The following is a 27,696-nucleotide window of genomic DNA, read 5'->3' on the forward strand; positions in this document are numbered from 1 at the left end:
GGATGGTTACATTGACAATGGGTTACATTCATGGGTTACATTTAGTCCATACGTTAACATAATACCACTTGAGGCTTCGAGTTGAAAAAATGAGTTCATTTATTATTGAAAATTGATAATTTAAACAATCGAAGAAAAAGCATGATCTGTCCAAAAACAAAATGGTTCAAACGAAACAAAGCCGCGATTGACATACATTATACACATTGTTAACGATTCGGGCCATGAGGCGGCTAAAGAAATGACAAATAATTAACACAAATATCAGAATTACTAGTACGGCAAAAGGAACGCTAACCAAGCCGTCGCATTGTGCCATTCAAAGCAAAACACTAAAATGGTATAAGGCAAAAATTAGTCTGAAATCGACCACCCCAGATATATTCACCTATATTAGTCCTTTTTCTGACAAAAGGCAGGCGACTGCTTTTTACTTGACAACAGGGGGACCTTTAACCCTTGCAGTGCTGAATGCAGGTCATTGTTTAGTGTTTTTTCTTTGTTCTTTTCACTGTGTCACAATATTGCAAGTTCCCCTTTTGTGATTTTGTACATACAAACATACTGTCAAAATATATATTTATATATCTGTCCTTAAAAATTACTTCCGTTAACTTTGAATTTAAACAGGAAGTTGAAACTTTTGGCCTAGAAGAGAGATAGGAAATACAACACTCGAGTCACATGGATGACTTTTGATGTTTCTCTCAAGAATCGATAACTCGGAATGGGAAACATCTCCAATGCAAAATCAATGACGCTTCCTAAGCTATCGGGATTCAAGAGGTTCGTATCCACTGAGAAATGACAACAAAAACAAAACCCCAGAGTAATTCATGTATATTGGAAGTGTGGATATTTTTGAGTTGTGCCTTGTTTTCAACTATGATAAAAACTCTTAAAGAGAACAGAACTTGGGAGCGTTGCGAGACCACAGTCCAACATCTGTAGCTATACTACAGACTGGACAAAATGGCTGCCACAAGGTTTTTCTTTCTGAAGTCTTGGAAGAGAACAAAACATTTATGAAAAAGTAAAAACTTGGGAGACATTAATAAAAAAGGGGGAAGCTCTCTTTTCCACCAGGGTTCACCACCGCCAGGTGGCAGCGGTGAAGGAAGTTGTGCGTTTAGTCAACAGAGAGAAGTGACAGAGGGGATTAATGATCGGAAGAGTAAGATTCACACTTTTTTTTTTTCAGTGTAATTGTAAGGCTGCACCATCCCACTTGTTGGGCTTTGTAGTACACAAACAATTCTTGTACCCCCTCCCTCCATATGTTTGTTACCACCAACCTTCTACAATTCACCCCCCCAACCCCCCCCCCCGTCAGAATTAATTTCAGCATTTGGGATTTGCACAGAAGCACCGTCCACCCATAGAAACAAACAAACATCCACCCTTCTACCCTTCAACAGTGACCAAATAGAGACAGAGAGGCTGCTTGGGTCGTCTTGAGTAGACAAGACAACGGAGACATCTCTTCACCAATTTCTCTCTTTCTTTCTCTCTCTCTCTCTAGTAAGCAAGCTGACAGTGGCAGGTGTTGAGGGTGGTTGGTGCCACTGTTGAGGCCAGCGTTGAGTATAGACAGAAAGTCCTTTCTTGTTTTCACCAACATCACAGAGAGAGAGAAAGAGAGAGACATCTATCTCAGCCTACCAAAAACCAGAGACAAGATCGCCCCTGGAGGGTGGAGAGAGAGACGGAGAGAGAAAGCGTCATTACAAGAGATAAGACCAGTTCTTAGAATTCGGCTGATTTCTCAACCGTCTGTGGATTCTCGCTGATGTAGCTAGCTGGTGTCTGATAGCTGTCGTGCTGCTAAAGCTAGCTGTCGTGTTGCTAAAGCTAGCTGTCGTGCTGCTAAAGCTAGCTGTCGTGCCGCTAAAGCTAGCTGTCGTGCTGCTAAAGCTAGCTGTTGGATCGCTAAAGCTAGCTGTCGTGCCGCTAAAGCTAGCTGTCGTGTTGCTAAAGCAAGTTGTCGTGCCGCTAAAGCTAGCTGTCGTGCCGCTAAAGCTAGCTGTCGTGCCGCTAAAGCTAGCTGTCGTGCCGCTAAAGCTAGCTGTTGTGCCGCTAAAGCTAGCTGCTTATGTGACCGGGATCTTGCTGGTGTCTTAGAAGTGTTGTGTGACTGTCTTCTCAGGGAGATGTCTCATTGATGTCTCACTGTCCAGATGTCTCACGGATGTCTTGTGGCGGACACCTCAGCAGCAATAAATAGCGAAATCCGATGTATGGAGTCATAGGACTCTGTGTTGTTAGATGTGGTATGGAGGTACATGGTGCAGGAACCAGGGTGTAGTAAGTAGTTGTGGTCAGGTGGAACTCTACTCTTCTACTCGTTGGGGATGCTCTGCAGGTAGGAGAGGATGTGCTGGATCTTGACCAGGCGTTCGCGCAGCGTGGTCATGGAAAGCACCGACAGCTGGTAGCGAGGGTCGATGGGCAGCACGGCCAGCAGCCACCAGCAGCAAGCCGGACCGTTGGGTGTCGCCTGGAAGAGAGGAGTAGAGGAAAGGAAAAATCACTGACCAGAAACATATCATCACTCACCCAAAACAATGGGTAGACAATGGACAGACAATGTGATTGGATAGGTTTAAACACTATCGTCATGACCTTGCCATCTGAAAGACTAGGTGGAATAATTGCCATATTGGCTACTCCAATCCAATCATTTCAGATCTATAAGGAACTTGAGAGTAGAGGCTAGCGAGTCAGCCGCAGTTCAGTACATGCCTTACATGAGACAGATATAATGGAGACACTTTAGATTTACAAGATGTAGTAACACATTTAGAGAGTCGGTATCTTAAATAGGCTGTTCTTATAATTGAGCCAAGAATCTCAGAAAATGACTGATGTGGTGAATTAGCATCCATCTTAAGCAACTTGAAACTAATCTGCCATTTATTGGATGTTGCTGTGTCAGTTACATGTTGGTTATTATAAACTGGGTGGTTCGAGCCCTGAATGCTGATTGGTTGAAAGACGTGGTATATTAGACCATATACCACAGGTATGACAAAACATTTCTTCATAGAAACACACACACACGCGCAGTGGAAATGTAATCTATTCTTAACTATGGTTCATCCCCAGACACTCATCATTAATCCTAGTATCTCCATATATAGCCAGGGTCCAGCCACACATTATCCCAATTATATAACTGTACCATTCCAAATGTTCCATGAAAAATGCTGTGCCTCCATTGGATATTGCGCGTCCAATTGTATATCTGTGTGTGTCTGTGACGTAAGTGTAGAGGATAAGGGGTGGACACCTTCCTCCAGAGGATTAGTTAAGAATTACCCACAATGATCTATTCTAGATCAGCGGAGAAAGCATAGAAATAGATTCTGTTTCTATGGGAGCGACACTCCACACCATTCTCTAACACGGCATTAACGAAGCTACTTCCTGTCTGTAAACCTGGGTCGTATTCATTTAAGAACCAAAATGGAAGAAAGCCTGAAACAGGGAGGGGGACTAACTGAACTTGTCCAATTAAGAAACGATCATGTTCATACACTTTTGCAAAACATTTTGCTACAGTGAGCCCTAATGAATGATCCTGAAAAAGGAGAGGGGGGAAAAAACACTATATGATGGGATGTGGTTTGTGTCTTAGCTCACCTGTATGCCAGTTAAAACCTGGACACACACACACACACACACACACACACACAATGTACGGTTTGTGTCTTAGCTCTTACCTGGATGTCGGGCTCTCTCTCGGGCATGGCCCCGAAGTGCTGAAGGATCTGGTTGCGGAAGCGGTTCTTGAGGTTCTGGAACCAGGTGCGCGCTTGTTCGTAGACGGCGTCGTGGAGCTGCTGCAGCTGTGTCAGCTCCTCGTCGTCGCTCACCTGTCAATCAATCAATTCATTTTAACCATACAAGAGGGATGTTAGCTTTGAAAGCATAGATTGGAGTGTAGGATTCAACAAAACACCACACTACCATAATCCATGAACAGATAGACGGCCTCTACAATTTCGTTTTTACAGGAGGCCTTCTAAATCAAAGGGTGAATAATGAAATGAAAAGTGGATTATTCAAATTAAAATATGAGGCTAATTCAAGCTGTGCTAAACTTGTAAGCGGGTGTGAGTGGGACTTATTATCAAGGTATTCACACCTATGGAAAATGGATTTCAATATCATTTTCTCTCCATTTGTGTTTTTTATTGTATAATAGAGGATTATTTTGTGATCCTTTCTTTACAAATAAAAATATAACCAAATATATGACATATTTTTTCTTCTTATCCGAACCAATATTTTCAGATAAGAGAACATGGGTTCTTACCCTGGTATCCTCCAGGTACTTGATGTCGGCGATGCAGTACCCGTCCTTCATCCCGCGGGTCAGCACCCGGAACCTCTTCCCTCCGATGGTGTCCACCACGGAACGCCCGTCCGGGAGGAAGTGGACGCTCCGGATGATGAGCATGCAGCCGTACTCCACAAATCTGAAACGGGAATATTCCGAATTTTACAGTTATAATCATATAGTCATTTAAAGGTGATTTGCCAATGGTCTATATTGCTAAATTAAAGTTGCATACATAATTACACTTAGCAGGAGCTTTTGTACAAAGCGACTTAATCATGCCTGTATACATTTTACGTGAGGGTGGTCCCAAGAATCGAACCAACTATCCTGGCATGGCAAGTGCCACGCTCTACCAACTGAGCTACAGAGGAGAACAAATACACTGCTCAAAAAAATAAAGGGAACACTTAAACAACACAATGTAACTCCAAGTCAATCACACTTCTGTGAAATCAAACTGTCCACTTAGGAAGCAACACTGATCGACAATAAATTTCACATGCTGTTGTGCAAATGGAATAGACAAAAGGTGGAAATTATAGGCAATTAGCAAGACACCCCCCAAAACAGGAGTGATTCTGCAGGTGGTGACCACAGACCACTTCTCAGTTCCTATGCTTCCTGGCTGATGTTTTGGTCACTTTTGAATGCTGGCGGTGCTCTCACTCTAGTGGTAGCATGAGACGGAGTCTACAACCCACACAAGTGGCTCAGGTAGTGCAGTTAATCCAGGATGGCACATCAATGCGAACTGTGGCAAAAAGGTTTGCTGTGTCTGTCAGCGTAGGGTCCAGAGCATGCAGGCGCTACCAGGAGACAGGCCAGTACATCAGGAGACGTGGAGGAGGCCGTAGGAGGGCAACAACCCAGCAGCAGGACCGCTACCTCCGCCTTAGTGCAAGGAGGTGCACTGCCAGAGCCCTGCAAAATGACCTCCAGCAGGCCACAAATGTGCATGTGTCAGCATATGGTCTCACAAGGGGTCTGAGGATCTCATCTCGGTACCTAATGGCAGTCAGGCTACCTCTGGCGAGCACATGGAGGGCTGTGCGGCCCCACAAAGAAATGCCACCCCACACCATGACTGACCCATCGCCAAACCGGTCATGCTGGAGGATGTTGCAGGCAGCAGAACGTTCTCCACGGCGTCTCCAGACTCTGTCACGTCTGTCACATGTGCTCATGTGCTCAGTGTGAACGTGCTTTCATCTGTGAAGAGCACAGGGCGCCAGTGGCGAATTTGCCAATCTTGGTGTTCTCTGGCAAATGCCAAACGTCCTGCACGGTGTTGGGCTGTAAGCACAACCCCCACCTGTGGACGTCGGGCCCTCATACCACCCTCATGGAGTCTGTTTCTGACCGTTTGAGCAGACACATGCACATTTGTGGCCTGCTGGAGGTCATTTTGCAGGGCGCTGGCAGTGCACCTCCTTGCAGAAAGTCGGAGGTAGCGGTCCTGCTGCTGGGTTGTTGCCCTCCTACGGCCTCCTCCACATCTCCTGATGTACTGGCCTGTCTCCTGGTAGCGCCTGCATGCTCTGGACACTACGCTGACAGACACAGCAAACCTTTTTGCCACAGTTCGCATTGATGTGCCATCCTGGATTAACTGCACTACCTGAGCCACTTGTGTGGGTTGTAGACTCCGTCTCATGCTACCACTAGAGTGAGAGCACCGCCAGCATTCAAAAGTGACCAAAACATCAGCCAGGAAGCATAGGAACTGAGAAGTGGTCTGTGGTCACCACCTGCAGAATCACTCCTGTTTTGGGGGGTGTCTTGCTAATTGCCTATAATTTCCACCTTTTGTCTATTCCATTTGCACAACAGCATGTGAAATTTATTGTCAATCAGTGTTGCTTCCTAAGTGGACAGTTTGATTTCACAGAAGTGTGATTGACTTGGAGTTACATTGTGTTTTTTAAGTGTTCCCTTTATTTTTTTGAGCAGTGTATATTGCATATGGTCACTGCATAGTCAAATCAGACAGCAATTCGTAGTATTGTGAAAAAAGTATTGGCTCACTGTAAGCAGTCGATTGCAGTGATTTGTCAACGGCCTATTTTGTTTAAGTGAACTTACACAGGGCCGTTGCATAGTCAAGTCAAACGTCAGCATTCAACTCATTTGAGAGAAGGTATCTTGAAACACATAAATATTAGCGTATAGCTTAAATCTCATTCAATATTTTGAATCGTCAATTTCCATCAGGAGGATGCTTCAAAGTTAAATTTGATTTTATATATTCAGTCAAAATCCTATTAGCTAGTATTTTCATAATTCCGCAGGCCCCGCCCCCTCCCTCTCTCGCCCTTTAACTGGTTCTCCAGGGTGAGTTGACAGAAGGTGACGCATTAGTGCGCAGCAGAATGGTGTGTGTGTGTGTGTGTGTGTGTGTGTGTGCGCGCGCATTTGAGGGAGTGTTTACGTGCCAATGTGCGCGCGCGCTTGCCTACGTCAGCAGGTGCTTGTATCGGACGCCACCGCGCCACTGTTCCTACCCTTTCTGAGCGTCGTTGATGCACATCCCAAACTGGCGCGTGCCGGTCTCCATGCAGCGGCGGATCATGAGGCGGTAGCGCGGTTCGAAGACGTGCAGGGGGCAAGGCACGGTCGGGTAGGCCATGGTGCACACAAAGATGGGGACATTCTTCATCAGGCTGCGGAGAGAGAAAGAGAGAGAGAGAGAGAGAGAGAGAGAGAGAGAGAGAGAGAGAGAGAGAGAGAGAGAGAGAGAGAGAGAGAGAGAGAGAGAGAGAGAGAGAGAGAGAGAGAGAGAGAGAGAGAGAGAGAGAGATGATGCTGAGACACTCGAGCATCTCTCACAAGTTAAAGTGATTCAAAGGTGACATGTGCGTTCCAAAGACGAAGTAAAAGTCTATATCAATAGAATTCCATCTAACAGTCAGTGCTAACATTAGGTGAACCTGTCTGCTGTGTGTGTTTTGCATGATCTCTGCTGTATTCATTTTTTTTTTTGTTAAAGTAGGACAACAAGGGTTCAGAGAGAAAAGGGTTCAGAGAGAAGGCAGAAGCCATAGCAATACAATTACCAAAATGGACATTCTAGGTGAATTCTATGTAAGGAGCACAACTCACTCTGCGAGCTCTTGGGTCTCCTCCAAGTGAGTCTTCTGCCGTTCCGACTGCTCCTCAGACAGGTACTGCTTTATGACTCGGTCCAGCACACTGGTGACTGTGTACTTCCTGGCTGCTAGGTACTGGGGGTGGGGGGGTGAGTGAGTGAGAGAGAGAGAGAGAAGGAAGGAAGTAAGGAAAGAAGATTAAGGTTAAGCTTTCTTTTTGAGGACATGCCCTTTAAGAAGAGGTCTTCCCCAAGTTAATGTCCCCTATTTAGTGCACTACTTTTGACCAGGGCCAATCAAAAGTAGTGCACTATATAGGGAATAGGACGCCATTTGAGATGTGCCTTAGCAAAACTAAGGACTCCCTTCCAGTTCTAAGAAAAGCAGGTGCTGAGTCGTGGTTGGTGCTGGTCTCCTCTTACCTCTTTGAGGCTCTCCTTGCAGAGGGGGCACTGGGGTGTGTGGTCCAGACAGCGCTCCAGGCAGTTTTTACAGAAGGTGTGACCGCACGGCGTGGTCACCGGTTCGTAGAACAATCTGATGCAGAGGGAACACTCCAGGTCGTTGGGGTCCAGTAGGTCCCTGGGTACGACTCTGTGAGCTCGCGCTGAGGCTCCCTGGCTCGACGCACCACAGGCCCCTACAGAGGAAGCCACAGGAGGACGTCAAGCACTTCACACACACAAGTAAGCATAAAAACACAGACAGAGCAAAGGTACCTGGAAATGGCTAATGGGACCGTTGCTAATTGATACTGTGGCGACTCCGATTTATAATCCAATTTAAAACAATATAAAGAGCCAGCACTTAAGCTAAACCAGGGTTCCCCAACAGGCGGCCAGCAGGCTGAATTTGGCCCGTGGGTGGTTTTATTTCGCCCCCAAAGTTATTTGATCATACACAAATGGAAGCCAGGTTTGAAATAATTATGTTTCAGTTAAACATTATATCTGTTCGGGCTTCTTGAGGTCAATTTGCAGTCTACAGATTATTAGCAATTATGTTCCGGCCCCCAGACCATCCGCTAAAGAGGAAACTAGTTGATGATCCCTAAGTTTAAATATTCCCTTTTTAATTACGACATACTAGCAGCGGTCTTGATTCCCACCTCCTTGTTTCTTATGCTTGCTCCCGTGACTGTAGACGACGTGGGGTCCGCCCTCGGAGGCCGACAGCTTCCTCTTCAGCAGCACGCCTTTCTCCTGGTCCCCCAGCTGGGGTGCGGAGCACACACGTTTAAGACCCTCATCCAAGCTGCCCAGACCCAGGCCCGGCCCGTGGGCTCGCATCGAATGAGCGCGGCTGAGGCCCGAACGCTCCAGGCTCCCGGAGCGACCCGGCTTCCGGACGGAAAGAGAGGAGGGGGAAGAGAAGTGTGAGAAAGCGAGAGAGTTAAAAAAAAGTTAAAAGGAGTGTTAGACATTGTTGATGCATTTGAAATGAACAAACACCAAACAAATATCAAAACATAATTGACTTTGGAAACTTTTAAGGCCACCCTAGTGATTCAGGGCTGTATCAAGCACACCAGTTAGCGTACCTCGTGTTGTGCGACGGTGCTAGGCTGTGCCGAGGAGGTGCGAGCCTGGACTTGGTGCAGGGCAGGGTGTTTGGCTTTGGCCTGATGCTGTTGGGCTCTGGCCTGGGCGTCCGCTACCACAACTTTACTACGCAGGTGAGGCGATGTGCTCTGCGCCGTCTCCCTCAGGCCCACCTTCACGTTCTCGCCGGCCGGAGACAGCAGGTCGCACAGTATCTGTGGTACACATTGCGTTAGCCATTGGAGCAGTGCAACTGGATCGAAAAATCGGACAAACATGGAGGAATAGGAGCCTAGATCACAAGGAACTTGTAACACGATATCATGACAGATTCACATGAACAGTGTATAAAGAAAATCCCCCAAAACAGTGGATTAGAAGCCAAGTTCTAGAAGAAGGTAATAGTACAATAATAATATAACAAAGTAACACAACGTCCTGACTGAGTCACACTAACACTACACAGTACCGAGCAGGGGACATGAGGCAAGGGTCATTCTCTTTCTAGGAATGCCCTCTCCAGTCAGACAGAGATGTAGTTAGGGGCTAAGTTTAAGGTCTTGAAGCAGTGGGGGGGGGGGGGGGGGGGGGTCTAGGCTATGCCAAGCATGTGCCCCCCGACTAGACCGCAATGCAGTAAATTGGCTGGCCAAAACTGGGAGTGACCACTGGCACCAACGTGGGTTTAGACGCAGAAAAACTTACTTGTCCAGACAATGTGGAAATGTGCCTTTGGGCTTCACAATAACACGATTGACGTCAAAAACTTAAAAAAAAGTTTCAATCTGCAGTCGGGATCACTTGTCGAAAATAAACGTGTGTCAGTTGTTGCACCCGCTCTGTCACTCTACCTCCACCCAATCCCTCTCGTCCTATATATGTATCAGTTATTCTCCTCCTCTTCTGTGTTTCACCTTTCTTTCGCTCTCTCAGCCCATTACATGTTATTAGATGCTGACGAACCCGCCGGGCCCCGTTCCAATCGCTTTAAATCCATCTAATCCTCATCCATTCCCCCATTACTCCCAGAACGGCCAACTTTCGTATCTGCTAACCTGGGGCCCGTCCAGGATCACAAGATGGGGAATTTGTGTTTACGTCGGCATTTAAAAGGAGATGTATAAAGCCCACCTTATGATATTGGCTACTCACCGTGTTAGAGGAGTTCAAGAAAACACAAAACACACCTTCGCTCAGGCACACAGGCACAAACATCCCACGGACAATCCCACATAGCTCTTGTCAATCAAACCTCGAGAGCAGGTTGCAGACGATACCCTTCCTGGGCAGAAAGAGAAGCCATTCGCATTCGACAACTCAACCAAACAAAGCTCTTCCTCAAGAGCGAACCAACAAGAACGCAAAGCCACACGATCAACGACACGATCAAAGTAACACAGGCCTACTTCCTGTCACTCCGCCAGAGTACTACCCTGACGTTGCACATAGCCTCGGAACACCCTGTCAGCGATTGAGATCGGACAACGGTCCACAGTGTCTCTGGCTTACATAACAGTACTTTGTCTCAGTCCCAAATTACACCCTAGTCCCTACATAGTGCACGACGTAGGTCTCTGGTCAAACGTCATGTCCTATACAGGGAATAGGGTGCCATTTTGGGATGACGATTTTGTCTAATGCGGTTTGTGTCATTACAGGAGGGGAGACTCACGAGGGCCGACTCACTCGAAAGTAAACGTATGTCATTTGGTTACAGAAACTGCATGAAAACACAGCCTTCGGTCGAAGCTTCAAAAACATGGGAGTCTAAGTCGGGATGTGGCGTTGAGGGAGGGAGGAAAATATTTGGAACGCTTTATTTTAACTGAGACACTATGTTAATTAGTGAATATAGCACAATTGATTACTACCCAAGACTTACTTCTTCGTCGTGGCGCTTCAATTGTAACAAATAACGTAAAGTACCAACTGCTACCAAGTACTTTTATAGCACGTACCAAATAGATACAAGTGGTAATAGGACAATAAAGTGTAACCAAAAAGAGGAGCAAAGCGATGGATAGGCCTAACTATGCCCATTCCAACTCTTTTTTCAACAGGGTGTCAACAAAAACAAGAAATACGCTTTACTGCGCTCTGAACGCTTTACTGCTTTACTGCGCTCTGAACTTCAACTAAGTCTGACAGGTGATTCATCATGGAAGCAAAACTCACAGTGCACCATAGGCACTGCATTTTCCGTCACCCGCAAAAACAGACGCTTTTCTCTATAAATAATGTGATGTTGTTATTAAGGCCGCTGTCAGCCCGATATGTTCCATCTCTCACGCAAGAGCCTAAGGGCTTGATTCCATTAGGCCGATGCTAAGGATAATAACCTAGCTAGCCGATGTGAGGCTATCAGCAAAGGAAGGCACACAGTGTTCCTTTTCATGGATGGTAAGCAAATCTGTACCGGGAAACGCATGGCTTAAGTAAGACAAAAGGGGGTACTCAGAGAGCAACTGGCTTCTTATGAAACGGACTATGGCGCTAAGGGGTCAAACGCTCCTAGCAAACTCTTCACAAAGCAAACTCTTCACAAAGAAAAGAAAGACATTGAGAAGATACAATATCTCCTTTCACTCATGGCAAGTCCCAAAGCTTCCAGGAAGAGTAAGGGGACTTAACCATCCGTGCCAAAGCAAATGAGTTCAACAACAACATCACTCTCCCTCCCAACTCCTTCTCTCACCATTTCCACCTCTCGTTTTGCCAGGGTGAAGTCCTCGTCCAGGGCCAGACAGTGGAGGAAAACCTGCAGCGAGTCGTCCACCTGGCCCATGTCCTGGAGCACCTTGGCCTTCCAGTAGAAACCCTGGGAGAGAGAGAGAGAGAGGGACGGGGACGGGGTTATAAAGAGTGTAAGACTTCCAGTGGAGACTCTGGGAGATAGGTTTATGTCGCTGCATTTCAACTGGAAGATACTGTAATTGAACGACAGTCAGAGGGTGAACCGCTAGAGAAAATGAGAGAGAGAGAGAGAGAGAGAGAGAGAGAGAGAGAGAGAGAGAGAGAGAGAGAGAGAGAGAGAAAGAGAGCGAGAAAGAGAGCGAGAGAGAAAGTGAGAGAGAAAGTGAGAGAGAAAGAGAGAGAGAAAGAGAGAAAGAGAGAAAGAGAGAGAGAGAAAGAGAGAGAGAGAAAGAGAGAGAGAGAGAAAGAGAGAGAGAGAGAATTTGGTATTTTACTAGGATCCCCATTAGCTGTTGTAAAAGCAGCAGCTACTACTCCTTGGGTCCACACAAAACACTAAACATGACATAATACAGAACATTATAGACAAGAACAGGTTAAGGACAGAACTACGTCAATTAAAAAAAAACATATTTTAAAAAGGCACAATATCAATACATACACACAAACTATCCAGGTCAAATAGGGGAGAGGCTTTGTTTCCGTGAGGTGTTGCTTTATCTGTTTTTTTAAAACCAGGTTTGCCGTTCACTTGAGCAATATGAGATGGAACGGAGTTCCATGCAATAATGGGGTTCAATATAATACTGTGCGCTTTCTTGAATTTGTTCTGGTTGCATGTCTGGTGGGGTAAGTGTGTGTGTGTCAGAGCTGTGTGTAAGTTGACTATGCAAACAATTTGGGATTTTCAACACATTCATGTTTCTTATAAAAAGAAGAAGTGATGCAGTCAGTCTCTCCTCAACTCTTCGCCAAGAGAGACTGGCACGCATGGTATTTATACCAGCCCTCTGATGACAATGAAGAGCAAGACGTGCCGCTCTGTTCTGTGCCAGCTGCAGCTTAACTAGGTCTTTCCTTGCAGCACTCGACCACACGACTGGACAATGATCAAGATAAGATAGAACTAGAGCCTGCAGGACTTGCTTTTTTGAAAAGTGGTGTCAAAAAAGCAGAGCATCGCTTTATTATGGACAGACCTCTCCCCATCTTTACAACCATTAAATCTATATGTTTTGACCATGACAGTTCACAATCTAAGGTAGCACCAAGTAACTTAGTCTCCTCAACTTGTTCAACAGTCACAGCATTCATTACCAGATTCAGCTGAGGTCTAGAACTTAGAGAATGATTTGTACCAAATACAATGCTCTTACTTTTAGAGATGTTCAGGTCCAGTTTATTACTGGCCACCCATTCCAAAACTGACTGCAACTCTTTGTTAAAGGTTTCAGTGACTTCGTTAGCTGTGGTTGCTGTTGCGTATATGGCTGTATCATCAGCACACATGGACACACAGGCTTTGTTTAATGCCAGTGGCAGGTCATTGGTAAAAATAGAAAAGAGTAGAGGGCCTAGAGAGCTGCCCTGCGGTACACCACACTTTACATGTTTGGCATTAGAGAAGCTTCCATTAAAGAAAACCCTTTGAGTTCTATTAGACAGATAGCTCTGAATCCATGATATGGCAGAGATTGAAAAGCCATAACGCATCAGTTTGGTCAATAATATCAAAGGCCGCACTGAAATCTAACAGTACAGCCCCCACAATCTTCTTATTATCAATTTCTTTCAACCAGTCATCAGTCAATTGTGTGAGTGCAGTACATGTTGAGTACCCTTCTCTATAAGCATGCTGAAAGTCTGTTGTTAATTTGTTTAGAGAGAAAAAACATTGTGTTTGGTAAATTTTTTCCAACAGATTGCTAAGCGTTGTGCTGCTACCATGTCGTGCTAAGAGTTGTGCAGCTACCATGTTGTACTGCTGTCATGTTGCTACCATGTTGTTGTCATGTTGTGTTGCTACCATGCTGTGTTGCTACCATGCTGTGTTGTCATGGCCTGCTGCCATGCTATGTTGTCGTCTTAGGTCTCTCTTTATGTAGTGTTGTCTCTCTTGTCGTGATATGTGTTGTGTCCTATTTTTATTTTATTTGTTTTTAATCCCAGCCCCCATCCCCGCAGGAGGCCTTTTGCCTTTTGGTAGGCCATCATTGTAAATAAGAATTTGTTTTTAACTGACTTGTCTAGTTTAATAAAGGTTAAATAAATAAATAAAATCAATTAATTAATAAGTAAAGAGCTGACAGCATAGAACCAGTAAAGGCCGCCTGGGTAGCAGAATTACTCCAGGCCCGAGGACAAATATTTTCCTCTAGGCTCATATTTAAGATATGACAGATAGGAGTGGCTGTAGAGTCAGCTACCATCCTCAGTAGCTTTCAATCTAAGTTGTCAATGGCAGGAGGTTTGTCATTATTGATCGATAACAATCATTTTTCCACCTCTCCCACACTAACTTTATAAATTCGAACTTACAATGCTTTTCTTTCATTATTCGTTTTTTTTATGCATGAATACGATGGCTCACTGTTCATTGTTAGCATTTCCTGCCTAAGTGTGCCCACTTTACCAATTAAGTAATCATTAAAATAATTGGCAACATCAAATGGTTGTGAGGAATAAGCCATCTGATTCAATAAAAGATGGAGTTGAATTTGTCTTTCTGCCCATAATTTCATTTAAAGCAATCCAGAGTTTTTTCCCATCATTCTTTATATCATTGATCTTGGCTTCATAATACAGTTTCTTGTTTATGTTGAGTTTAGTCACATAATTTCTCAATTTGCAGTAAGTCAGATGTTTGGCCAGACTTGTTAGCCACTTCTTTTGCGCCATCTCTTTCAACCATTACAGTTGTTCAATTCCTCATCATTCCATGGAGCCTTAACAGTTCTAACAGTCAGTTTCTTAACAGGTGCACGTTTATCAATAATTGGAAGAAGCAATTTCATAAATCCATCAAGTGCCAGGTCTGGATGCTCCTTATTAATCACATCAGACCTACAAATATGTTTAACATGATCCACATAAGAGTCACAGCAAAATATGTTGTATGATCTCTTATACACTATTTTAGGCCCAGCTTTTGGAACGTTGGCTTTCCTGGATATAGCCACTATATTGTGATCACTGCATCCAATGGGTACGGATAAGGCTTTAGAACAAAGTTTTACAGTATTAGTAAAAATGTGATCGATACATGTGGATGATCTTGTCCTTGTAGTGTTTGTAAACACCCTGATTAACAACCTGAACCAGATTACAAGCACTGGTTACAGTGAGAAGCTTCCTCTTGAGCGGACAGCTTGATGAAAACCAGTCAATATTCAGGTCCCCAAGAAAGTAGACCTCTCTGTTTACATCACATACACTATCAAGCATTTCACACATATTATTTAGATACTGACTGTTAGAACTTGGTGGCCTACAGCAAGAAAAGGCTTTTGATGTGCCAAGTGAACCTGCAACCACAACACTTCAATAACACTTGACATAAGATCTTCTCTAAGCATTACAGGGATATGGCTCTGAATATATAGAGCAACACCTCCCCCATAAGTGTCTCTTCTATAGATGTTATATCCTTGTATTGCTACTGCTGTATCATCAAATGAAGTATCTAAGTGAGTCTCAGAAATGGCTAATATAGGAATGTTGTCTGATGTTAGCAAGTTATTGATTTCATTAACCTTATTTCTAAGGCTACATATATTAATATGGGCTATTTTCATCCCTTTCCTGGGTAGCTTATCAGAGATAGACATAATATGGAAGAGAGCAAACAAAACAAGAGAATAAATATATACATTCAGCACTCCATTAATCAATTGGTGTGTGTGTGTGTGCTGAGGGGTTGAAGCTGCAAACCCATAGACTTGGCTCTCTCATCCCTTCCAGGCTTCTGGGAGGGAGGGTGGACAATGAGCCTGTCATAGCAGATGTAAGCAATTTCCTCACGTGCTCTGGCAGCTTTCATGGCTGGGATAATGTTATGACTTTTATGAATAATGACTAAATAATGTATACATTTAACGTAGAACTATAACTAACAGAATTCTACCCTGTCACTGTATGATTGTATGACATTTATTAGAATCATAAATCTATAAATCTGATGTGTGCAGTTTTAGCCAGAATTAGAACAAGGACTTTTTGTTCCTTTTTAGTATGTAAGCAGGGTGCAAGTGTGAAACAAATGATAAGAGGAGCTATCGACAGACAAGCTGTACTACTGTGTTCCTTTCAGGACATTCTGTCCCCACCCAGGGAGGGGTGAGACCTTGGGCTTGTAGTAGATTGCATAACAGGTGGCAGACAATGTATGAGTAGGAGAAGACTTGTGAACTATATTGTCATTGTCTCTGAGAGGAGGAGGGACATTTATGAGGAAATGTGAGGTATATAGACCAATGTACAGGAAATGATAAGCAGAGCTCTCGTAAATAAACATTCTGACTATTGTAGACTGGCCTCTGTTTAATTGAAGTTCAGTTTATGAACATTGAGAACATAATAATCTTAACAGATAAGTTCTTTCCTTTTCTGGAGCACAGCTTCAGGATAGTCCTCATTGAGGAAGAGATGCGTTCCTCTCAAGTTCTTGGCTCTTCCCAGAACAGCTACCTTGTCTGTCACGCCCTGGCCTTATTATTCTTTGTTTTCTTTATTATTTTAGTTAGGTCAGGGTGTGACATGGGTAATGTTTATGTTTTGTTGGTTTTGGGTGTTTATTTGGTAAAGGGGTTATGGGGTGTAGTAGATGGTTTTGTGTTGAGTGTATATGTCTAGCGTTGTCTATGTTGGTTAGTTATCTAGGAGAGTCTATGGTTACCTGAATGAGTTCCCAATTAGAGACAGCTGATTTCGGTTGTCTCTGATTGGGAGCCTTATTTAGGGTAGCCATAGGCTCTCATTGGTTGTGGGTAATTGTCTATGTAAGAACGTTTGTAGCCTGTTTGTATGTGCACAACGTTTGTAGCTTCACGGTCGTTTTGTTGTTTTCTTGTTTTGTTAAAGTGTTTTTGTGTCTTGTTCATCTTCGTGGTATAATAAAAGAAGATGGCTTATTTTCCAAAAGCTGCATTTTGGTCCGTTAATCCGCCACACGATCGTGACATTGTCCTTGAACCTCGGGAACTTGACCACTATCGGCCTGGGCTTGTCACCAGGGCCGGTGGTGGGTTTTCCAGTCCTGTGGGGATGCTCCACCTCAATCTTCCGGTGGGCCATCTTCAATTTCTCAGAGATCATTTCCCTCACCTTGTCTTCAGATACCAGGTCTCATGTGGGGATTGTTCAATTCCATCCACAACTATGTTGTTCCACCTTGATTGTCCCTCGAGATTGTACCTCAGAGATTTCTCCGTCATTGTTATCATGGATTCACACACAGAACTGATGTCCTCTCTCAATGACTTACAGATTGCTGTCACCTTGCCGTTCTCCTGTTTCCTCTCATCGAGCTGACCCTGGGAGAACTGCAAACTGTTCTTCAGGTCCTGGACCTCTCTGGTCAGGTCGTCCATTATTTTATTCGTTGAAACTACCAGTATTTAGACAAAACACTTGAAGCTATTTTCTTGTAACAACTGCTTGTAGAACAATTTTTGTTTGTTTAAAAGACCCTTCACGTGTGATAGAGACACACCACTGTCCTCAACGGTATTCCCGCTGGCTTTGGTCTTTGTCATGGTAGCTAACAACGTAGATTATGCTGCTAATCCTCACAGTTGCAGACAAGGCAGGTCACAGGGAAGATTGAACACAACAAACAGCAGGGATCTAGACAGCCACAAACCCGGGACAATCCGCGGTGCCAGGCACAATGGCTAACTGCGACGCGGGCTGTGTTCAAGCCCTCAAGAAACCCCGCTAGCTTGGAAGGCAGAAAGTCTTCGAAAGCCAAGTTAACAAACAGATCACCGACCATTTTGAATCCCACCGTACCTACTTCGCTATGCAATCTGGTTTTCAAGCTGGTCATGGATGCACATCAGCCACGCGCAAGGTCCTAAACAATATCATAACCGCCATCGATAAAAGACAGTACTGTGCAGCCGTCTTCATCGACCTGGCCAAAGCTTTCGACTCTGTCAATCACCACATTCTTATCGGCAGACTCAACAACCTTGGTTTCTCAAATGACTGCCTCGCCTGGTTCACCAACTACTTCTCAGATAGAGTTCAATGTGTCAAATTGGAGAGCCTGTTGTCCGGACCTCTGGCAGTCTCTATGGGGGTGCCACAAGGTTCAAATCTCGGGCCGACTCTTTTCTCTGTATACATCAATGATGTCACTCTTGCTGCTGGTGATTCTCTAGTCCACCTCTATGCAGACGACACCATTCTGTATACATCTGGCACTTCTTTGGACACTGTGTTAGCAACCCTCCAGACGAGCTTCAATGCCATACAACTATCCTTCCGTGGCCACCAACTGCTCTTAAATGCAAGTAAAACTAAATGCATGCTGTTCAACCGATCGCTCCCCACACCTGCCCGCCCGTCCAGCATCACTACTCTGGACGGTTCTGACTTAGGTATTTGTAGTTGTCCACATATTCTAGGTGTCTGGTTAGACTGTAAACACTCCTTCCAGACTCACATTAAGCATCTCCAATCCAAAATTAAATCTAGAATAGGCTTCCTATTTCGCAACAAAGCCTCCTTCCCTCATGCTGCTAAACATACCCTTGTAAAACTGACTATCCTACCGATCCTTGACTTCAGCGATGTCATTTACAAAATAGCCTCCAACTCTCTACTCAGCAAATTGGATGCAGTTTATCACAGTGCCATCCATTTTGTCACCAAAACCCCATATACTACCCACCACTGCGACCTGTATGCTCTCGTTGGCTGGCCCTCGCTTCATATTCATCGCCAAACCCACTGGCTTCAGGTCATCTATAAGTCTTTGCTAGGTAAAACCCCGCCTTATCTCAGCTCACTGGTCACCATAGCAGCACCCACCCGTAGCAAAAGTGTTTATAAATATTTTTTATTTACAATAACTCCTTCCAAAATGACACAATCAATTATTTACCATTCATTTCTAATGGGCACAAAAGAATCCTAAACACAACCAAAACGAACTGCAAATACATTCAACAAGTTTGTAGAGTCACAAGCTTGATGTAGTCATTGCGTGCTAGGATTATGGGATCAAATACTCAACTTTGGACTACTTTATTTATAAGATTATTTATGGTAACGGTCAAAAGATTATTTGAAAAAAATACATTGTTAAACAAAATCTCTTTCTCTGAGCAATTGTATTAGTATAAAATATTATAATTTCCCATTTTTTTTGAGCATACAATATAGCTTAGTATTAATTATTTATTTTATACAGTCATTATTGCTCATCTTTTTCACGGTGTCAATAATTTCAGACCTCACTGTATATCTCCACACTATGAGGATGGAATAATACTGTGAAATTATGATATTGCCCTTTGAGAGTAAGAGCTGTTTGAAACGACCACCTGAAATTTCAGACTTGCGGGGATGGAGTTTTGGCCTGCCTGGTGACATCACCAGGTTGTAAATTAGTTAATAGACCTATAAGAAAGGAGAGTTCCAAACCTCTCTGCAAATAACAGCTAGTTTTCAGAATTTCCCCTGACCACTCCCAGTCTTAGCAAAATTCTTGCTTGTGAAATTGCTGCTAATTAACTTTTTCTTTTTTTTTTTTTTTTTTGACCATTGTAATTGAAAACAGTGACAGTAATGCTCTTAATTTTTAACCCAGAAATGATTTGGTATTAAGATAAAAACAACTGCATTGAAACATTAAAATAGCTCAAGGTACAGTGAAAAGAAAGTGTGACCAAATGTGTAACAAACAAATGCACAACTCCCAAATGAGAGGCTCTGAACCCTCCATCAAAAAAGTTATGTATAGGAAAAACTAATCAACATTTGATAACAGAAAAAAATTCTAAAGGTATTGAAGGTTGTACAGTAATATTATATAATTTATCAAGACTTAAAAATAGAATTAGAGGAGATAGTGAACAATGCTGTTTCTAGCGATAAGACATCCTAAAATATATCCTACCGGTTCGTATTCAGGATGGCCCTGCTAACACGTTTAGACTTACTAACACCTGACTGAGCCTCTAATCAGCCTCCACTTTCCCTCCATGACGCATCACACGGTGTCGTAAAGCGTAGAGGATATAACCGGAGCTATAGGCTTATAGTTTCCTGTTTAAAAGTGCCACAGGGTGCCTGGTAAGTACTAAGGATAATGATAGTGCTGGGGAGCAGACAAGTGAATGAAGTAGGCCTCAGCAAACTTAAAACCTCAAACAACAACATTTCTTTTAATTTCCTAAAAAAAAAAAAAAATCTCCACTTGTGCCTACTGAACTCAACACACAGTTTGCCCCATTGGTCCAGTAACCTACCTCTGCAGAGTGGGTGGAGCTAAGACAGAGTTCAGCGTCCTCCAGGGCCAATCGGTACTGCTGGAGCCCGGTGTAGGCCTTGACACGTGACCACCGCACTGCCTCATCCCTAGGATCTGGGGGAAAAAGGAGGGAAGGATAAAGGAGGAGAGCAGAGACAAATAATTTGATTTAAAAAATTGAAAAGTTTTAAATTTCAGACAAAGCCCAATTTCAAAATATTTTTTGATCTGTCACTGAAGATGACCATAACGCTAGGGCGAAATATCCGTGTCATGAGAAAAGCATACATTCAACATAATAGCAAATTATGACAGAATGAAAGCTTAGGCTACATGCATAGAAGGATTCCATGTCAAACACATGACATGAAGACCCATAGACATTAAAACCAGTAGATAGTGATAGCACTTACAATGCATTCGGAAAGTATTCAGAGCCCTACATTTTTTCCACATTTTGTTACGTTACAGCCTTATTCTAAAACTGATTATTCGTTTTTTCCCCCCTCATCAATCTACACAAAGTACCCCATAATGACAAAGCAAAAACAGGTTAAGACATTTTTGTTATTTATAAAAAATTAAAAGCAGAAATATGACATTTACGTAAGTATTCAGACCCTTTACACAGTACTTTGTTGAAGCACCTTTGGCAGTGATTACAGCCTCGAGTCTTCTTGGGTATGACACTACAAGCTTGGCACACCGTTATGTGGGGAGTTTCTCCCATTCTTGTCTGCAGATGCTCTCAAGCTCTGTCAGGTTGGATGGAGTGCGTCGCTGCACAGCTATTTTCTGGTCTCTTCAGAGATAGTCGATCAGGTTCAAGTCCGGGCTCTGGCTGGGCCACTCAAGGGCATTGAGACTTGTCCCGAAGCCATTCCTGCATTGTCTTGGCTGTGTGCTTAGGGTCGTTGTCGTATTGGAAGGTGAACCTTCGCCCCATTTTGAGGTCCTGAGCGCCCTGGATCAGGTCTTCATCAAGGATCTCTCTGTACTTTACTCTGTTCATCTTTCCCTTGATCCTGACTGGTCTCCCAGTCCCTGCCGCTGAAAAACATCACCACAGCATGATGCTGCCACCACCATGCTTCACCGTAGGGATGGTATTGGCCAGGTGTGCAGTTCCTGGTTTTCTCCAGACGTGACGCTTGGCATTCAGGCCAAAGATTCCATCAGACCAGAGAACCTTGTTTCTCATGGTCTGAGAGTCCTTTTGGCAAACTCCAAGCAGACTATCATGTGTATTTTACTGAGGAGTGGCTTCCGTCTGGCCACTCAACCGTAAAGGCCTGATTGGTGGAGTGCTGCAGAGATGGTTGTCCTTCTAGAAGGTTCCCCAATCTCCACAGAGGAACTCAGTAGCTCTGTCAGAGTAACCATTGGGTTCTTGGTCACCTTCCAAGGCACTTCTCCCCCGATTGCTCAGTTTGGCCAGGCGCCCAGCTCTAGGAAGAGTCTTTCTTGGTGGTTCCAAACTTCTTCCATTTAAGAAAGATGGAGGCCACAGTGTTCTTGGGGACCTTCAATGCTGCAGAAATGTTTTGGTACCCTTCCCAAGATCTGTCCCTTGACACAATCCTGTCTCTCACCTCTACAGACAATTCCTTTGACCTCATGGCTTGGTTTTTGCTCTGACATGCACTGTCAACTGTGGGACCTTATATAGAAAGGTCTGTGCTTTTCCAAATCACGTGAGCTCAATTTCGAGTCTCAAAGCAAAGGGTCTAAATAGTAATGTATATAAGGCATTTCAGTTTTTTTTTTTTCAATAAAATTTGCAAAAATTTCTAAAAACATGTATTCGCTTTGTCATTATGGGGTATTGTGTGTAGATTGAATCCATTTTAGATTAAGGCTGTAACATAACAAAATGTGCAAAAAGTGAAGGCGTCTGAATACTTTCCGAATTAACTGTACGTCATCCACATATTCGCACGGAAAACTCATGATGGCGCATGAAGCCGGAAATATTTGAATTTGAAGCGCCCCATATTGCTGAATGGAGCTGAATGGCACCAAAAAATGTCTTAGGATCATGGTCAAAGTGGCCGTGACTAGCAAAGGATGATGGTCGATGTAGTCGTTTTCATCCTACCCGAGAGAGTCAACCCAACGCTGCTAGATGACGTCGGCGTCAATACCACGTGCAATGAGCGTGCATCAGGGTGCGATCACTATTTAATTAAATATCTCGATTGGTAGCAAACTTTGAAAGAATTTACCGAGGGGATCGAACTAGATCATAATAAACACATTTTAGAGCCCAAAATGGGCATCAAAAAAAAAATGAGTCTGTTCTAGTGGTCTTAATTTACATAGGCTTTCTAGTGCAGACCAGGGTTTTTGGCACCCCTAGGTTGCTACGCAGTAGCCAACCAGCAGAGCTCGTGACTTCACACTCCAGACCGCACACTGGGGGCCTGTGAAGACCGTGGCAATCCTGTCAAAGAGTAGTCCTAGTTAATGATCCAAGGCATTAAATTGGTCCAGAAGGTCTTAAATTAGTCTGGAATTGGCGACAGAGAGAAGCATCGTGCAATTCTATAAATGAGAGAAACTTCTGCAGTGTGAAAGCTAATTTCCTGCAATTCTATGCATTTTGCCAAGGCTATTTCTGTGTTCTCATGCTCAAACATTTTTTTTTTTTAAATGAACAGGGACCGCAATCAGGGCCCCTGGGCATATACCCTACGTAGTCTGTCAGTAATCCAGCCATGCCAAAAATACTCCTAAATTCAACGTTTTGGAAATTTCCGATTAAACCTGACTGTCATAGCATTTATTTGGTGATTTCCAATTCTCAAAGATTACATTAGAAAACAAGTATGTAGGTCAATTATATGTTCTACATACTTTACATACTTTCTACATACATACATATATGTTCTACATACATATCATTTACGTTTAAACTGAAAGCGTTTCTACACCCCGAAGAGTGTTTTCAAAAAAAAAAAAAAAGATATATATATATATATATATATATATATATATATATATATATATATATTTTTTTTTTTTTTAATATACTGTTTATATATAAATAAATAATTGTACTTTTTGTTGTTGTTGTTGTTGTGTGGCAGCTAAATGAATAGAGGGAAAACACTGTAGACCAGGTTAAGCTTCCCAGCTTTCAGCTGAGGTCATAGACTAGGGCTATTTGGTCTTCTATGATGAATGTTCAAAATCATGTGCGTCGCTGGCAAGATAAAGAGACACACTGTGGCATCTTGTTCGCGGTCCAAGATGGGCCTCTGTGATTCTGAGCCTGCGGCTAGAAGTGACATGTCTACAAAACGCACAAGGGTTGCATCTCCATAGTTCAAAGTGGCTTCCTCTCCCGGTCTCCTTTCCTTCACCCACACTGTCTCCTGTCCAGCATGACCCCTGGATAGGAGACACTGTCTGGTTTGCTTTAACCTAACATGTCTTTGTAGATCAGTACAGATGAAGTACAAGGTCAAGAAAACTAAGCCCCTTTAGACTATTGAGATGCACCCCGGTGGGTTTTCCGTTGTATGGGGAAAAAGACAGATAATGAGATAGTGTGATTCACTTCACTAGATTGGGGATTACTCCATATTAGCTTATGTGCTTCAGGCTTGGCTAGCTCACCAAGTCTCAGACAGATACAGTGATGTCATAGCGGTGGCACCTCTAGTCTGGTTCTTGCCGCTCTGTGGCGGTGACCGACTGTGCCTGCAGCGTTGGCACTGCAACTGTGACACAAGTCTGGGCCCCAAAACCAAAGTCACCTCAGCGAAGTCCTTAGCTGACCCAAAATGCCACACTGGCTATGGGCTCTTACATTTGCTACCGTGTCTCACAGTTGGCAACATTTCCACATGAAACAATGTTGAAAGATAAGGGCATAACTTTCCACCTCGACACCAAACAATGTTTTTTGCGCTCATTTAGACTCAAATCTAAGGAAGTAGCTTTAGGCTACACTTATATACAATAAGTGCTCATATATTTATTATTGGGCAATATATAATTTGTAACCCCTTTATTAATAAATGAGATCAGTTTAACGTCAAGAGAGAGGGGAGCCTGTGCAGTTTGAGGAGTCATCTTCAGTGACAGAAGGGCAAAGGTCTTGGAGGTGACCTTATAATATGGCTGAGGCTATGAATAGGGAGTTTTTGCACCCCGCCCCTGCCCCTCTGGAAACGTATTTCTCAAATCCAAAGATGCGAATCCCGTTCTGCACGTGTTATTTTACACACACATTCGCGGTTCTCTCTTTACTTACCCTCTTCTGAACCCTCAACAAATTTGATCGACATGGTGATGTAGGCTGTCTCTGCCTAATATTTCTGGACAGCTGCGATTTGAACAAACTTTCCAAAAATATATATGAAGGCTACATTACAACCTTCTCGTTCTGTTGTAATGGATATTAGCGTAGCACAGGCAAGACGCAGTCTACATATTGCACTGGGGGAAAACATTTAGCGTTATGTGTGATGGTGTAATCTTTATAGTTATGCTGCCATATAGCCAGCGGCCTGCTTCCTGTTTAGCCAATGTGTGTAATGACTGCCTGTCTGTGTCTTGCATGTTTGATATGCGGTGCAGTCTCTAGCTTCTGTTGTGCTTATGTCTACAATAGTATATAGTGTTTTTTGTTGTTCTTTTTTTACAGTCAAAGAACTATGTTTATTCAAACTATTTTGTTTACAAGCGGCAGCAGAGTCACGGAGTGACTGAGCAGTAGCTGAAAGGAGGTAGGCTAGCGGATCTTGCATGGGCAGAAATCTTCGTATTTTTAGCAATGGCAAGTCAGGTTCTAGAAAATCCAGAACACCCCCTTTTTAAATGTATAAACATACACCAGTTTAGCATGGCTTAGAACGGATGACTTTATTACTCTTTAGCATTTACTTTTTTTATATATACAAATAAATGTCTTCTGAAGAAACAGCTTCTGCATATTTTGGTCAAATTGTGAGGTCAACAACATTACAAGAGATTGTTAGACACATTTATTTCTCAACGTTCTCGCTCTTATCGTTCAATAAGTATTTACATGACGCGCTAGGGCTACATTTAGCATGTTATTGTGCAAAGCATACTACTCGATGTAATAACACGCATCTACAGTACATAGGTTCCATTAGAATTCCTGAGTAGGCCTTCACATTACGGAGAGCATTGCCTTGGTTAGTATCTGTAACTGTTGACCTGATCGATTTCAGACTTATTTTCCAGGAATAAATTGCTTTCCGAGAAGCTGAACCATCAAACAAGGCTGTCATGGTGAGATTTTGAGGGCGGTTCGGTTTCGGTTCGATTGTTACAAAATAATAAATAAATAAATATTTTGGTTTCAATTATTATTTTTTACATCAAATGCACTATGCATTATGTTGGTTGAATGTTGTAACAACACAGAATAAAAATGAAAAGTCCCATGATGTTAGTGACTGCCCATTACTTGTTATCAATCATTAACCATAATTTACTCACATAACTTTAATAAAATATTTAAGTTGTTGTGTATATTGATTTTGTTTGATTGGTCAAAATAACAATTAGCAAAAGAAAATATCAGAATTGGGCTGCCTGTGTTAATGCAGCTGAAGAAACAATGGATGGACAAGTAGGCAAGCAATGGATTATGGTAATTTGTTCTTAATTATGATGTTTCCTGCACTAAACTATGTAAAATATTGGCCTGATGTAGACTACAACTCCCTACTGGGCCTACATCGCACAGTTTGGGCTTGATGTGGTTTCTCTAACGAAACAGCACTGAGCTCACAGAAGAAAAGAAAATATGGAATTCAGATAATTTAACAGATGTCGGTCAATAAGTTGTTTAAAAACCGAAAAATAAGCGAAATGTTGGTTAACCGCTCAGTATTACCCATAGGAGACAGAATGACAACTTTCAGGAATCTCTTAGGTATTTATTTTTTAAGTATCACTAATTGTATGTCTGGTGTCATTAAAACCTCATCTAATATTTGAAGGAATCTAGACACAGCCTACAGCAATAACTATAGACTTCCGTGTTGTCACTTTTTATTGCCTTCGCAATATTTGCATTGACACTCTCTCAGTATTTTGACTTTTTAGTGTCTTATGTACCAGTAGAGACTTGGCAACACACAGGTATACACCCGTTTGTTACGTAAAAATGCCATCACGTGAACTGCACCGCCATGCCTTGATTGGGCAGCACATTTAGCCTTTTTTAGCGTCTTTTTCGGACTTTGAGAAGGGACCAAACGTTATAACATTACTGTTTGGCAAACCCATCCCCCGCTACTTAGTTACAAAACGTTCCACTGTGTCACGACCTGCCTTATGAAACTCGCTGTTTGTGCGCATGCCCATTTTAAGAAATGTCGTAACAGGGTGGCACGAGGGTTACATCAGTGGCACAAAGGCTGCGTTCACGCAGGCAGCCCAATTCTGATGTTTTCCACTAATTGGTCGTTTGACCAACCACATCAGATATTTTTCAGATCTAATCGGTCAAAAGATAAGTTAGGGAAAAAAATATCAGAATTGGGCTGCCTGTAAACGCTGCCAAAAAAAGCTACAGTCAAACACATGACAATATTGGTCAGTGGAATTCCCCTTCCCTACTCTTTGATAATAAATACCAGAAACAGTAACAGGGAATTGACTAAAATAACACTCTGTTTTCATGCTTTGACAGATATCCTAAATGTCTCATCATAGCATACAAAACAAGGATGGGAAGTGGTATCCACAAGCGTTTCCTGCCCCCACTCACCAGATTCAATCATATCTGTCGCTAGTGATACGGCCTCCTCGAAGTGTTTCCTTCTAGACAGGTCTTCAATTTCACTAATAGCTCTAGACCTTTTCAGCTCCTCGGGAAACCACTTTTCCAAAAGTCCGAATAGAATCACATTCGTTTTAAGCTCCGTCGGCCTGTCTCCTACCTCGCTACACAGCTTGCATTTAGAGAGCAGCTGGTGTTGTAAACATCTTTTACAGTACGAATGTCCACAGCCGATAGTCACGGGCTCGCTTAGAAATCTATGACAATTCGGGCAGTCAAAAACATCCTCCTCCCCGGCGTTATCCAGAATATGTAGCGTTCGTTCCGAAGGCGCCTCATCCTTTCCCAGTTTTCTCTTGAAGTTGCGCAGAATACAATCCACTAAAGTGCTCATCTGCTCCGGCCCTACAGAACCATATCTCAAGGCCATCGAGTAAACATCGATGGCTTCTTTGAGACGGTTTTCTGATGCCAGTGCATCGGCTTTTTGTAAAATAAGTGTGTGGTGGTCTACATTGTCCTGCTCCTCGTCCCAGTCGCATTCTGGTTCGATGAAGAATCCTTTTCTTTCTTCGACGTCATCCTCTCTTTCGGGGTGTTGGACCGACATTGTAGGCTAGATGGTCGGCATACAATGTATGCCGGTTATTATAAACGTATTTAAAAAATGTGTTTAGCCATAGCTGTAGCCTACAATGTGTCTCTAGTTTATGTGCCAGTAGAGACTTGGCAACATACAGGTGTACACCCGTTTGTTACATAAAAATGCGATCACGTGAACG

At 43.2% G+C, this 27,696-nt stretch overlaps 1 protein-coding gene across 1 annotated transcript; it reads right to left on the bottom strand.

Moving 5' to 3' along the window:
• Positions 1-81: 81 nt before the first annotated feature.
• LOC129855872 (LON peptidase N-terminal domain and RING finger protein 1-like) lies at positions 82-27,696 on the bottom strand. The gene is made up of 11 exons (XM_055923966.1): positions 26,903-27,696; positions 20,144-20,259; positions 11,668-11,790; positions 8,972-9,187; positions 8,540-8,771; positions 7,854-8,071; positions 7,445-7,566; positions 6,847-7,005; positions 4,319-4,481; positions 3,723-3,875; positions 82-2,497 (listed from the first exon to the last, which is right to left on the bottom strand). Exons 1-11 carry the CDS (start codon positions 27,522-27,524, stop codon positions 2,339-2,341), a joined length of 2,283 nt encoding a protein of 760 aa, XP_055779941.1. The 5' UTR covers positions 27,525-27,696; the 3' UTR covers positions 82-2,338.

This window comes from Salvelinus fontinalis, chromosome 5 (genome assembly GCF_029448725.1).
Source record: "Salvelinus fontinalis isolate EN_2023a chromosome 5, ASM2944872v1, whole genome shotgun sequence".
NCBI classification, from domain to species: Eukaryota; Metazoa; Chordata; class Actinopteri; order Salmoniformes; family Salmonidae; genus Salvelinus; species Salvelinus fontinalis.